This window comes from Asparagus officinalis, chromosome 4 (genome assembly GCF_001876935.1).
Source record: "Asparagus officinalis chromosome 4, Aspof.V1, whole genome shotgun sequence".
NCBI lineage: Eukaryota > Viridiplantae > Streptophyta > Magnoliopsida > Asparagales > Asparagaceae > Asparagus > Asparagus officinalis.
Genome location: NC_033797.1, coordinates 142,043,395 through 142,054,782, shown reverse-complemented (window position 1 = coordinate 142,054,782; position 11,388 = coordinate 142,043,395). Strand labels below are relative to the sequence as shown.

Below are 11,388 nucleotides of genomic sequence, written 5' to 3'. Positions count from 1 at the left end.
GAGGTACGATCTCTGTTTTTTTTTTCTTTTCATGTTATTAAATTGGAATGATTAAAATTAGATTTTCACCTGTGCGATGCACGGGAATTAGAGAGATGACTGCATGGATGTGGAGTCAGTGACACATCTACTTCTCTAGAAGTACAGGGGAATCCAAAGAATTACTATTTATAAATACTTTAGTATCAAACCGTGTCCTCTCACTCCTATGTCCTCGAAGTTACTGTTTATGCTACAGTCACAGTAATTTACTTTACTGTAGCATAAATAGCAAGTCAAATCTGCTCTTATATACTTAAAGTTACTATTCATACTATATAGTATTTTATTGTATCATAAACAACAAAGCAAATCAAATGTATTTAAAATTGGATTCTTCTTTAAATATAGAGAAATATAGAGGAGTAGATATGATTTCTAAATTAAATGTATTAAAACTTGGGTTCTTCTATTTAAGTATAGAGGAGTAGATATGATTTCTAATTTTAAGCGACTCAAAATTGACTCCATGTAATAAAATACTATAGTATGAATAGTAACTTCAAGTAGCTTACAGTAGATAAGATAAACATGGTACTTTAATGTTTTTAAATTGAAACTTGTGTAAATTTTGAGTCGTTTAAGTGATATGTATTACAATCGCCTAAAGTTTCAACTAAATTACCTGAAGTGTAATACTTTAATGTTCTATTGGAAGATCCTGGGAATAATCCCATGTGAGGGGTCATGTGATACTATGGGACATTATCATCCCTGGTATGTCATTAATTTACAATCAACTACCATTATGTTATATTTTTCTTCTTCTTCCCCAAATTAAACCTAAAGCTAAACTTTTGCATTGTCTCTTCTCAATTCAATACAAGGAAACATGAAGGAAACTCAAGATGTTCAAGCCCAACACCAAGCATGGGAGGAAGGGAAGAGGACGGGGAGGGGGGGTGTTGACATATTAGTATTAGTTAGGGACTTATTTGAAAGTTGTGTAGGGGCCTATATAAAGCCCCATAAGATCTCATAATGAATTAGGGTTTCATATTTTTTATGGTATCAGAGCCTCCATCAAAAACCCGCATAGCAGCCTCTACTCCCTACACCGCGGCTGCCCGCGCCTCTCTCTGTGTCACCTCCACCCTCATGCAAACTCTCCAGAGCGCCCTCCGCTCTTCCTTGGCCCTGTCAATCCGCTGCCCGATTCCCGTGTACTCCGCTGAAACACCGAAACTCCTGCCGTGCCTTCACCCCTGGTCACTGCCAGTCCGATCCCGCCGCCTCCTGCCCTATGCAGAACTCCAGCACGATCGCCCCTCCGCCCACGAACGTGCAGCCTTACTGCCCTGTCCTAAGTGGCGAACACTGAGCCCCCCTTTTCTTGAGCTGCAGACCTCCCGCCCGCCCATCCTGTCCTGCAACGCCCATCTCGTACCCACCCCGCTAGCCCCCACTGCAGATCGAACACAGACTGTAACCCCCCTTCGAAAGCCCTGCAGACCCCTTTCTGGAAACCCCTGTAGACTCCCCGCTTTTCCTGGATCAGCCCCACCCGTGCCCGCAGTGTTTGATATGCGGATCCTCGAGTTTGGCATTGGTTCCCTCGACTCAGTCCTCGAACTGATGACAGGAAGAGTATATATCTCACAGCGATGAGATATATCACTGTTTTTTTATTCTAGTTTCCTCTGAGAAACGAGAATTTGTTGGAGATCTTACTCTTGTTGTGCAACAGAAGTGTTGTCAAAATTTTTACTGCGCACAATAAGGGTTTGAAGAGAAAGGTGAACAGGTGTTGGATCTGAAGCTTGATCGATGGAGGAGATCATCAAGAAGTTGAACCCTGCGGAGGTGTCAACTTTGATGAAGTTGATAAAGTTGTCGGCTGATGAAAGCGCGATAAGACCATCGAAGAAGTTGGAGCTTCCGACTATCGATCTGAAGCTTGATGGACCGAGTACCTACCTGAGTTGGTCACGACGGGTGAGATACACCCTTACAGGAAGGAACCTAGAGGGTTACTTGACCGGAGAGAAGACAGAACCGGATGAGGACTCGGGAGGACGAGATGAGTGGAAGTCCACTCATATGTTGGTGTACATCTGGCTTCTCAACTCGTTGGTCCCGACGATCGCCGCCACAGTGGATGACATTGAGAAGGTGAATGACGTCTGGGAGAAGTTGAGGAGAACATATGATGGGGTGGGGATTAACCTGCGGGTGTTCCAGATTAAAGGAGAGATCGACGCCACAGTCCAGGGAGAGAGGACTGTACAAGAATATGCTACAGAGCTGGAGCGCCTGTGGCTGGACTATGATCATTTTCCCCCCGGGCTAGCTGTAAGGACCCGGGATGTAAAGAGCGGGAGGCCTTTCTACAGGAGAGGACTATGATGTTTCTCAAGGGATTGACATCAGAGTTCGCTCAGCGAATTGCATTACTGCTAGCTCAGCCAAAAATTCTCACGCTTGAGGAGGCTGTCTCTGCTATGATCCAGGAGGAGACTCGCATTCGGCTGCAGGCGGGGACATGTGGACTTCCTGTGGTGAAGTCAGCACTGTGGATCTAGGGGAGAGACCCGACAGTGTTACAACTGTGGTGCGGTGGGTCATCTAAGGCATGCTTGCACCAAACCACCCAAGGAAGGAGATTCGGGTGGACGTGGACAATTCGGAGGTCGTGGTCGTGGCCGTGGGGGTCGACGAGGTGGCAGAGGAGCAGGGAATCGGGCGAATCTGACGGTAGCAGAAGAAGACGAATCTGAGGTGGTCTTTACTGAGGAGGATCGTGCTCTCCTAGCGATACTCAGGAGGAAGCAGCAAGTAGCAGGGGATGGAGACTTGAGGAGTGAGACTGAGGAGGCATCCACTTCGTTCTTCGCCAAAGGCAATACTGCTACTTATGTTCATCCGATCAAAGGTACTGATGACATACATGCTCTTGCTTCTATGTCTCCCAACAGATCATCGGAATGGATAGTCGACTCCGGTGCGTCTCGGCATGTGACAGGTAATGCTAGTGAGTTCTCATCATATACTCACTTAGCATCACCTGATAGTATTCAAACAGCTGATGGTACATTTCAGCCGGTAGTTGGTAAGGATACAGTCGATTGTACTGGTTCTGTAACTTTGTCCAATGTTTTGCATGTTCCTTCATTTCCAGTCAATCTTTTGTCCATTAGTTCTATCATCCTCCAACTAAAATGCATTGTTTCTTTTGATATTCCCAAGGTGATCTTTCAGGAAAAGGGGACAGGACGGAGACTTGGGACTGGCACATGGCGTAGTGGACTGTGGTATCTGGATCGTGAAGGGCTGGATTCAGCATTGGTGTCAGTAGTAGAGGAAGCAGGAGTAGGATCTAATATGAGTACTGAGAATGAGTTAATGCTTCATCACCAGCGGTTGGGACACTCATCATTTGGTGTTTTAAGTAGATTGTATCCTTCTTTATTTGAGAAAGCAAATAAACAGAAACTTGTATGTGATGCATGTGAGTTTGGAACAGAGCGTTTGAAGAATATTTGTCAGCTCAGGGAATACATCACCAGACGACCTGTCCATACACACCAGCTCAGAATGGGGTAGCGAAAAGGAAGAACAGACGTCTTTTAGAGGTTGCTAGAAGCATGATGATCTCTATGAATGTCCCAGAAACATTGTGGGGGCAAGCAGTGTTGATCGCAGCAGCGCTGATCAACAGAATACCCTCGAGAGTGCTGGATTGGAAGTCTCCGTGTGAGACATTGAAGGGAGATAATGGTGGGATTCTTCCACTTAAAGTGTTTGGCTGTGTGTGCTTTGTGAAGGACAACAGGCCATCTGTCAGGAAACTTGCCCCTAGAGCTGTGAAATGCATCTTTGTGGGATATTCTGCTACTCAGAAGGGATATGTTTGCTGGAGCCCAGTGGAGAAAAAGTTGTTTGTGAGCATGGACGTGCACTTCCGAGAACTCGAGCCATATTACACCCGGAAGGTAACGTCATCCGTTGGTAACTCGCCTAATACTGGAAGTATGAGACGAGAGGAGGAGAATGGTGAGAGATTGGTAAATATGGAGAAATCAATGTCTGAGAATGGTGAGAGATCAGAAAAATCAATTTCTGTAACGATTCCTTGGGAAGGAGACTTGGTTGAGGAGGAGCAAGAGAATGAAGAAGAAGAGGAGAATGAGACAAGAGGTGTTAGACCAACGGCTCAGGGAAAACTACTTACCTATAGTAGGAAGGGGAAACAAATTGCGGGAACAGTACCTACAGTGTCACTGGTGCCAAGTCCCTTGCCAACGCCTGTCCCGACTCCTGAGACACCTACATCACCACCAGATTCCTCTCAAGGTGATTTCATTCCTCTTCCTACTCATCCCACACCAATAACTGTACGGAGGACTACTCGCAGTAATGCGGGAAATCCTCCCGATAGATATGGTTGGGATCTTGCTCAGTTTGTATCATATTTTAACATCCACCCTGCACATGAAGCATTCATTGCATCACTGGACTCTGTTACTATACCTAACAATTGGCAGGTTGCAAAGAAGGACCAGAAATGGAAAGTTGCTATGCACGAAGAGCTAAGGGCCCTTGAGAAGAACCACACTTGGGAGTTAGTAAAACTACCAAAAGGAAAGAGAGCAGTTGGATGCAAGTGGGTCTTCACTGTGAAGCAGAATCCAGATGGACAGGTTGAGTGCTACAAAGCTCGTCTGGTGGCGAAATGATATAGTCAGACATATGACATCGACTACGATGAGACTTTTGCACCGGTGACAAAGATGAGCACTGTTCGGACCTTAATCTCACTGGCCGTAAATGGTGGATGGAAGCTACACCAACTAGATGTGAAAAACGCATTTCTTCATGGAGATCTAGTGGAGGAGGTATACATGGAGATACCACCAGGATTTGGTACAGATCAGACAGTGGGAAAGGTCTGCAGATTGAAGAAGTCTCTCTATGGGCTAAAGCAGTCTCCTCGTGCTTGGTTTGACAGATTCAGGAGGGCTATGATAGGTATGGGGTACCAGCAGATCAGCGCCGATCATACCGTGTTCTTCCGAAGAAGTGGAGGTCACATCACCTTGCTTGCAGTATATGTGGATGATATGATTATTACAGGGGATGATGAGAAGGAGATTGCCCAACTCAAAGTGAGACTGGGTAAGGAATTTGAGGTGAAAGATCTTGGCTTGCTTCGATACTTTCTTGGAATAGAGATAGCTCGAGGAGCGGAGGGGATCGTCCTATCCCAGAGAAAGTATGCACTGGATCTTCTCAAAGAAACAGGAATGTTAGGATGCAAACCTGCAACTACACTGATCGACCAGAAATTTAAGCTGGGTGCTGAAGCTGGAGAACCAGTTGATCGTGACAGATACCAAAGGTTGGTAGGCAGGTTGATCTATCTGTATCACACACGTCCCGATATCTCTTTTGCAGTGAGCGTGGTGAGTCGCTACATGCATGATCCAAGGAAGGGTCATATGGACGCAGTGTACCAGATTCTAAGGTATTTGAAGAATGCCCCCGGAAAAGGGCTAATCTTCAGGAAGAATGAACACATGAGCATTGAGGGCTATTGTGATTCTGATTGGGCTAGCTGTGCTGATGACAGGAGGTCCACCTCAGGATATTGCATCTTTATAGGAGGCAACTTAGTCTCGTGGAAGAGCAAGAAGCAGTCGGTGGTGGCGAGATCGACAGCTGAGGCAAAGTATAGAGCTATGGCCTTAGGAATTGCTGAGTTGCTATGGTTGAAGAGTATGCTGGTGGAGCTGAAGCTGGATCAAGGAGCTAAGATGAAGTTGTGGTGTGACAACAAGTCAGCCATCAGTATCGCCAACAACCCAGTACAGCATGATAGAACCAAACACATCGAGATTGATAGGTTCTTCATCAAAGAGAAGTTGGATAGTGGACTACTGGAGCTAAGTCATGTTTCGACTAAGGACCAGGCAGCAGATTGTCTGACTAAAGGACTTAGCTCAGTAGATATGATTAGAGGATGTGACAAGATGGGCTTAGTAGATATCTTTCGCCCATCTTGAGGAGGAGTGTTAACATATTAGTATTAGTTAGGGACTTATTTGAAAGTTGTGTAGGGGCCTATATAAAGCCCCATAAGATCTCATAATGAATTAGGGTTTCATATTCTTTGGGGGGGTTGGGGGGGGGGGCATAGTAATTTTAGAGAAGATGAGAAATTGTCGTGTTTTCTACTATTGTCTAAATTGCAAATAACCCCCTCATTTATACATTCATAGCATTGGGGAGGGTAGTATTTTCGTCTTTATGATGAATATATTATGGCATTAGCATTTTTTAACGGAAAATATACTATAAGCCATTTAAGTGCAATGTTTTACAAGTAGGCTCATTTAAGTGAAACAATTGGAAACAAAGGGTTATTTTATTGCAATTAACCCTTAAATTTTTAAATGAATGTATATGCATTCATATGCTCACTCTCATATACACATGCCAATCCAAAAAAACATTGTGATTGTTGTCATGCCCTAAGTCCTGCTTTAAAAGAATAATCATTTCCCTCTTGTGTTGCGTCCGTATACTGTGTCGTATTGGTGTTTTTAGGTTGCAGAGATGCCATTTTCAAGAGCATTAGGCATCTATGCTGCTGATGTATGTTATTTTCATTCATGTGATAATCATTACTCTGCTCTGCTTATGGTAGTTTTTTGCAATCTTTTTCTGTATGTATATTAATTTCCAGTATTTTATTTCCATGAAGGAAAATTGCTGATAAAGTTGCAGCAGCTGGGTTCTTTGCTGTAGTTCCAGATTTCTTATATGGGGATCCTTATGTACCTGATAATGCTGAGAGGCCTCTTCCAGTCTGGATTCAGTCTCATAAAACAGTTAATTTCTTCAATTTCTTCTTATGTCTTCCTGCATTCACAAAATGATTAAAATATCTCTTGTTTCTATTTTTTTCTCCTTAACATTCGTCTGTAATTAAAATATTTAATATGACATTCTTCATCATGCCACTGGGTTTAAAAAAATGAACCAAGTGGCTTCACAGTCCAGAATACTTATATGTTGTATCTCCAATATATTTAGGAGGCATTGCAAAATTTTTTAAGTATCCATATGACATAGAAGTGGAAAATTATAAGTGAAACAATGTGCATGGTACGACACATTCAAGCATAAAGTTAAAGAATTATGCTTAAACTATCCTATTATTCTCTCTCTCTCTTTCTCTCTCTCTCTCTCTCTCTCTCTATATATATATATATATATATATATATATATAGAGAGAGAGAGAGAGAGAGAGAGAGATACTTGGTACCAAGCACACATTTGGTGCTTGGTAGTGAGGTGACACATTCTCATCCACTCCTAATTATTCAACCCATGGGCACCCATGAGAATAAGTGAGTGGTGAGTGGATGGGAATGATCATACCCATGTGTATGAGGTGGCGACTCATTTTGCTAAATGGACTATCAAGAGAGAGCCATGTGGTGAGGCCTACCTTGCTAGTCACATTAAAAGGTGTGGAGCTCACCACTCTATCTCTTGGTAGCTCATTTTGCAAAATGAGCCGCCGTCTCGCATCCATCATTCCCTATACATACATACATACATACATACATTATATCGCTTAAGAGTGAACTTTTATATCGACCCATGTGTTCTGCTGCCTTGTAGGATAAAGCTTATGAAGATGCAAAATCAGTGATTTCAGCTCTACGGAGTAAAGGCATAACTGCTATGGGGGCTGCTGGATATTGCTGGGGTGGTAAGCTGTAGTTTGAATAATTTTGTATTCTTTCTTTTCTGGGAGAAATAGCCTTAGCTCAAAACATCGTTGATTCAATCAAACTTTCTATTAGATATGTTGTATTAAGCTTCTAGCATGATATATCTTTAAACACTTTTGTGTATTTGCATCTGTGTTTTTGAGCATATTCATTTTATGCCTTAATGTTCTCGACCATAATCTTTTCCCTTGTGTAGATTAGTCTGTCATTGTAATCAAATCATCATAATGAGGTTGATTATACCACAGAACCCTTGAGATGAAAAGGTTGCATTGGTGGAGTAACCTTTTCCTTATACTACCATCATTATTCAAGCCATAAATTAATTTTGCTCAATCCTTCCTGGTTCATGTCAAATTTGTGGCCAAGCATCTGGAGGAAAGAGAGGATGGATCATCCCTCCAAACTCTTTTTTCCTAAGAAAGACCTAGATGAAAAAGAAGAAGAAATTAAGGAAATGGACTGCACTTTTTGCTTGTCTAGTAACTAATCAAGCTAGGAAACCAATATGAAAAAACATCCCTGTCTTAAATAACTACTAATATAGTTAGCTTTAAAATCATTTTGCTATGACTATTTTCTTGACTAACGTAATGGAGGAAATGACCCACAACATAATGGAATGGAATGGAAAAATAGGATTCATGTAACCGACCCCAAACATTTGGGATAAAGGCTTGGTTGTTGTTGCTGCTGTTGTATGACTATTTTCTTATCTACAGCTCGATTTTTTACATATTTTTCAGCAAAAGTGGTCGTAGAGTTGGCAAAGACTCCTGATATCCAAGCGGGAGTGATGCTTCATCCTTCATTTGTAACTGTGGATGATATCAAAGGTGTGTTGTGCATTTTATTTCTGATCCTATCAAAGATCCACACCGATGATTCTATCTTAATCAGATTTATTGCTAGAAAAAGATTATTATATCAAGATGTATTGGGTAGAATATTATCTTTTAGTTTATGGGGTATAACTAATGCTCTTTGTTGTATTCAGATGTTAAATGTCCTATGGCTGTTCTTGGAGCTGAACGTGACCATGTCTCTCCTCCTGAACTGGTGAAACAGTTTGAAGAGATTTTAGCTGCAAAATCGGAGGTAAATCATGTTCCAACCATTGAAATTTTAGTCTGACTTGTTATACAATCATTAGGAAGCTGTTTTCTTGATTTTTCTGTTTGTATGATCTTGTTCATTATTTATATGAACTAGGGTTGCATTATATCCTACAAAAAATTTGTCCTATACACTACAGTACGACTTTTACATACCCTTCAAGTGAGGAATGGAGAACACTTAATGTAACAAATTTTATTGTTCTATCGACTTATTTCCATTTTCTATAGTACTACCTTTCAGAATTTTGTTGTTTCCTTCTCTAAGTTTGTACCGTGCCATGTCGACTAGACTTATTACCACACTAGGTCTCCCAGTTATCATCATCTGAGTTGTTTCTTATCAAAATCGGGCAATCGTGGAAAATAAAGATTGTAAAGACGTCTATATATTCCAAACTTTTGTGGCTCCGATCTTAGGAGAAAAAGATTCTTGGTTGGTTCATGTATATCAATTTTTTTTCTGTTCTTTGTTTATTTTCCCTCAAGGTATGGAAGATAGTTAAAGAAGCAACCGATTCATGCCTTGATATTTTCCATTCACTAAAACTTGAAGCGTTCTGGGTGGTAATAACAGGAAAATTGTGAGAAAGGGTGACTAGCTTCATTTTAGCATGTCGTAAGTGAATCATGTAAATGATTTTTCACGCAGTATCGTCCATCTTTTGTTGCTGACAGGTTGATAGTTTTGTGAAGATATTTCCCAGAGTGGCCCATGGGTGGTCTGTTAGGTACAAAGAAGACGACGAGTTCGCTGCGAAGAGCGCTGAGGAAGCCCTTGAGAACATGCTGGGTTGGTTTGTCAAGTGCCTGAAATGCAGCAAATTTTAACCGAGTAATGCGCACGTGATGTATAGGCGACTCATGTCTTTAGAACTGTTTCCAGGTTCCCGCAGCATGCGTGTTTCCTAGACGCGCATGTATGTATGTATGTATATTGCTATGCTTTAAAGGTAAACCCTAAAGACAAGTAGTGGTCGTGTGTTACGTTGAGAGCCATGGATAAGCAAATTTGATAGAAACTATGGGGTCTGAATTCAATTGGTTGAAACATTGGAATCTTTTTTTAATACTTTAATTCGATAAAGGGGTGTTATCTAATTAATGAGTCCGCAACCTGTGAAGATCCTAGCTTTGGTGGCATAACATAACCCATGAGCTACTTAGTATTTCTCATGGAGACCGAAGCTTTTAAGGTTTGTTGTTTTTTAATGGGGGGGGTCACAAGAAATCCTTTTCTCTATGTTCTTTTTCTCAGGTCCTCTCATCTGTAACTTTTAATGTGTCTTTTAATCTCGTAACAAAGTTTTGCTTTTGGAAATCGTCTGAGGGACGTGTGGAAAAAAAAAGTCTGCACTAAAAATCCATGGATTTTAAGAATTTAAAGGAACCAATTGAGATTTTTTTTTATCAAAGTAAATTTAAAAAGAAATCTATTCTCTTTATCCACGATCTACAATTGGGCTTCAGAACCAAATTCAAGAACAAGACTAATGATCTTCACTAATGATCATAGATAGGTAAAGGTTTTTTTTGGTTAAGTATTTCTTAAGGAATTTCTTGAAGAATAAAATATAGATGAAAATTTTCTTAAATCTTTATAGAGACCTTGTATCACCAAAGGGGAGAATAAAAACGAAAAGAAAAGGATAGGGGGGCACAATTACGGGGACATTTTTTTTCTGCGAAAATTGTTGTTCATACTTTTAGGGGGATTTTTGATAAAACCAGAAAGTTTGGGGTGGGGATGGGGCGTCGTTGGGGGTTCAAACAATTCCTAAACCTAAGGGTGGTTTTCTAGTATCATGAAACTTATGGAGAGTTATATGGTAATCGTTCATAGTTAAAAGGGGGACAAATTTTCAATTCGACCTATTTGTAAACTTAATTGTAAAAATCGACCCATTTTATACTTATTTTTTAAATTCGACCCAGTTCTAGCCACCTAGCTGAAACTAGGTCGAATTTGAAAAAAAAACTTACAAACTTCATGGGACTTCAAGTCCCGTGAAGTTTTATTATGTAACAAAACTTCACGGGACTTGAAGTCCCGTAAAGTTTGTAATTTTTTTTTCAAATTCGACCCAGCTTCAGCCAGGTAGCTGAAACTGGGTCGAATTTGAAAAATAAGTATAAAAAAGATCGATTCGTGCAATAAATGTTCTAAATAGGTCGAAATTGAAAATTTGTCCTAGAGGGGGCTTTCTGATATTTAGCCAGAGTAAAAGATCCGAACGCTAGCAGGTTTCGACCTCGACCCAGATCACGGGCACCAAAAAGCCCCAACGGCCCAACCCAACCCGGTGTAAATCCTCAAAACTCAGAAACCAGGGAGAGGGAGGGAGGAGGAAGGTGGGGAACAAAAGAACGCCGAAAACCAACCGATCGAAAACTCCTCCGCTCTCGACAATGCTTCAGATCAGGCTGAGCAAAGGCGGCGGAGCTTCCTCCGGCGACGGCGTCGCAACCCCCGGCATCAAATCCTCGTCGGC

At 41.5% G+C, this 11,388-nt stretch overlaps 2 protein-coding genes across 2 annotated transcripts in view; both read left to right on the top strand.

The window, feature by feature from the left end:
- The window catches only part of LOC109839606 (endo-1,3;1,4-beta-D-glucanase-like), a 10,290-nt gene extending 307 nt beyond the window's left edge, over positions 1–9,983 (top strand). The window contains exons 2-9 of the mRNA XM_020408098.1: positions 1,761–1,768; positions 2,618–2,623; positions 5,161–5,168; positions 6,743–6,869; positions 7,669–7,759; positions 8,528–8,617; positions 8,779–8,879; positions 9,575–9,983. Coding sequence (XP_020263687.1) covers positions 1,761–1,768; positions 2,618–2,623; positions 5,161–5,168; positions 6,743–6,869; positions 7,669–7,759; positions 8,528–8,617; positions 8,779–8,879; positions 9,575–9,727 — 584 coding nt within the window. The 3' untranslated portion in view covers positions 9,728–9,983. The remainder of the gene's footprint in view (positions 1–1,760; positions 1,769–2,617; positions 2,624–5,160; positions 5,169–6,742; positions 6,870–7,668; positions 7,760–8,527; positions 8,618–8,778; positions 8,880–9,574) is intronic.
- Positions 9,815–11,388, top strand: part of LOC109839410 (E3 ubiquitin-protein ligase ZNF645) — a 15,892-nt gene continuing 14,318 nt past the window's right edge. The window contains exon 1 of the mRNA XM_020407835.1: positions 9,815–9,824. Coding sequence (XP_020263424.1) covers positions 9,815–9,824 — 10 coding nt within the window. The remainder of the gene's footprint in view (positions 9,825–11,388) is intronic.